Source organism: Bison bison, unplaced genomic scaffold, assembly GCF_000754665.1.
Source record: "Bison bison bison isolate TAMUID 2011002044 unplaced genomic scaffold, Bison_UMD1.0 scf7180017864379, whole genome shotgun sequence".
NCBI lineage: Eukaryota > Metazoa > Chordata > Mammalia > Artiodactyla > Bovidae > Bison > Bison bison.
In genome coordinates, this window is record NW_011494951.1 from 3927151 (window position 1) to 3929748 (window position 2598).

The window sequence follows — 2598 nt, forward strand, 5'->3', positions numbered from 1 at the left end:
TGGCCAGGGGGCCAGGCAGACAGGCAGGCGGGCGCCGACCCCTGGGCGGGGGGCGCACCGGGCCGCGGCACTTACTGATCTCGTACGGCATCCCTTGCCCACTTGTTACCGCGCCGCGCTCGCCAGAGAGCCTGCAGGGGCCGCGCGCGCCGCGAATCAGACCTGGCCGAGGCCGAGCCCGGGGACAGGGGCCGAAAGGCGGCGCCGGGGCGTGCAGGGCGCGGAGAGGGGCGGAGGGGGCGGTCCGAGGCCGGGTCTCAGAGGCCGGCTCGCGCCCTGCCCTGCGCGCAGCCGCTGCGGACGCGCCGAACCCGGAAGCGCGGCCCCGCGTGCGCGGCTCGCCCCCCAGCTTTGACCATATATAGTCAAGCGCTCGGCTCGGCGGCTGCGGCTCAGGCGAGCCTGCGCGGACCTGGCGGCCGCCGCGCCCCTCCCCCTCCTGGTTCGGGCCCCTCCCCGCTCCCTGCACGGCCCCGCCCAATGACGCCCCGCCTCCGGAAGTGACGTAGAACCGCGACCGCATGAAAAGGCGGCGTGGCGAGCGCGGCTCCTCAGAATGTGCCTGGGAACCGGCGGGAGAACGTTGGGTGGCTCGGGTAGTGGGGGGGAAGGGTGGGCTAAGGAAGTTGGTGTTTTTTTTTTTGCTGAAGTTTTGCGGGCGGTGAAATCACCGGAGCTCCAGGATAAGGCTTGTGTTTGCGTGGCGGGCGTTTCCCGAGCTGCCAGCTTTTCAGCCCAGTGGGCGTCCTGCTTGGGTTTTGCAAACACAGAAGAGTTCTTTTTCTTGCTTTCTCCTTCAAAGCATGTTTAACTGGTAGTCGCCCTTCCTAGCAAAAAGTAGCTGTAGGAGGAGTTTTAGGGATGTGCTTTGCAGGGCCCGAGCTCTCTCAAAAACTTTTTAGGAAACTAGGAACCCAAGAGCAGAAGGGGGAGGGATGTAGGTTCTAAAAAAAAAAAAAAATAGTGCTTATTTCCTAATGAAAGCAGAAGGGGGAACTTCCACTTGTAAGGCTGAAGCAGCGCCTCGTTGCTAGGGGAAAAACAAGTTCGGTACTGCCTCGGGGTTTGCGGGGACGAGGGTAGAGGAGGGTTAAACGTAAACTCAAAAACCTCAGTGTGATCCTTGACTTTCGGGAAAAATTTTTTATGCTTAACCTTTACTCATTTGAAGCTTTAAAAATTTTCAACATAGAAAAATAGAAAAAACATAATAAAGATCTTGGCGTCAGACATAGGAATCGATGTACTGATTATAAGGAATTGCTCGCGGTGGAAGCTTCCAGAGCGAGGTGGTCAGTGTGTCTTCCTCGGCCAGGCCTGTGCGACCTCCTGGGGGCCATGCTATCCTTGCCTCTGGCTCTCTTGGGAAATTTTCCGGAGTTGCAGGGGACGTTGTACCTGGGTTGGCTCTATTTTTGAATTGCATCCAGGTCCATTCCTTGTGTCTTTACTGAATAGTCCTGCAGAGCCTTGAAGGCTCACCTGTGTGAACACAGGTGTGTCCTATCTGGTCTCTAGGTATCTGCTCCTACCCTGCCCCACCTTCACCTCTGCTCTTCAGACTGCAGCCTGTTTTAAAACTGAATGAAATCTGTTCCTTACTCTCAAACCTGTAGGTGCTCGATCTCAAAAGTTCAAGCTATAAGTCATAAAAATGGCCTACTGAGCCCTATGTGCTAGGTCTCAGGTTTCCATGAGACTATCTTATTCTCCACTTTCAGCTCTGCTCCCTCTTGTTTGTTTTCTGCAGCACCTCAGCTTCCTGGGTATTCCACGAATGCCCCAGCCTTGCTCTTGCCTCCAGGGCTTCTGTAACCTCTGTTGGCTACCTGGAATTACTCAAAAGTACTTAAATCCGTGTTCTTTATTCAAGGAAAACCCCCTACCCTGACCACCTGACTGAATCGAAACCTTCCATCCCCGACAAATACCTTCTTGATATCCCTGTTATCTGGAGTGTGTCCCTGGCACAGGGTACTCAAATGGCTGACCCCAGACCCCATGTGCAGTCCTCAATTGAGAAAGAGTATCTGTGAAGGTAGTCTTGTGAACTGAACCACCCTAGAGATGTTGCCAGAACAAAGGGAAAAGGAGTGGTCTACAGGTGAGGGCTGTAATCATCTGAGAATTGGGACTGGGATTAAGATCAGGTGTGCTAACTTTTCACCCCTCAGGCATCTGTGTAACGGAAGGACTGACTCTAAAACTAAAGCATTAACCTTAAGCCCTTTGAAAGCAGATAACCCTTATGCATGGGGGTAAAACCTTCTTAGACTCGATAAATGAGACCATACAGCAAACTTAAAACTAAGTTCCAACCCCTGCAGGAAGCTAGACTCGATAGCTTAGGAGGAAATTAGGTTGGTATGGGGACTTGAGTTTGGCTGGGGGTTAGGGATGCTGGCCTTTGCTATAAAAATCAGGTCACAGAAAACATGACTTGGCAGGGAGTTTCAGGGGTTGGAAGGAAGAGGGACAAGGGGTGCTGTTTCCCTGGGGTGATCCCAGCTTGGTTTATCTCAGCTGTAAGGGATCAGCCATCCTTGAGTTGGTATCAGCTGTGACTAACTGTTACTAAGCCACCTTGGGCTCTCCCAC

The 2598-nt window shown here is 53.7% G+C and overlaps 1 protein-coding gene across 1 annotated transcript in view; it reads right to left on the reverse strand.

Annotated features, from left to right (window-relative positions):
* The window catches only part of WDR1 (WD repeat domain 1), a 40912-nt gene extending 40583 nt beyond the window's left edge, over window positions 1-329 (reverse strand). The window contains exon 1 of the mRNA XM_010857267.1: window positions 76-329. Coding sequence (XP_010855569.1) covers window positions 76-91 — 16 coding nt within the window. The 5' untranslated portion in view covers window positions 92-329. The remainder of the gene's footprint in view (window positions 1-75) is intronic.
* Between the last annotated feature and the right edge of the window lie 2269 nt (window positions 330-2598).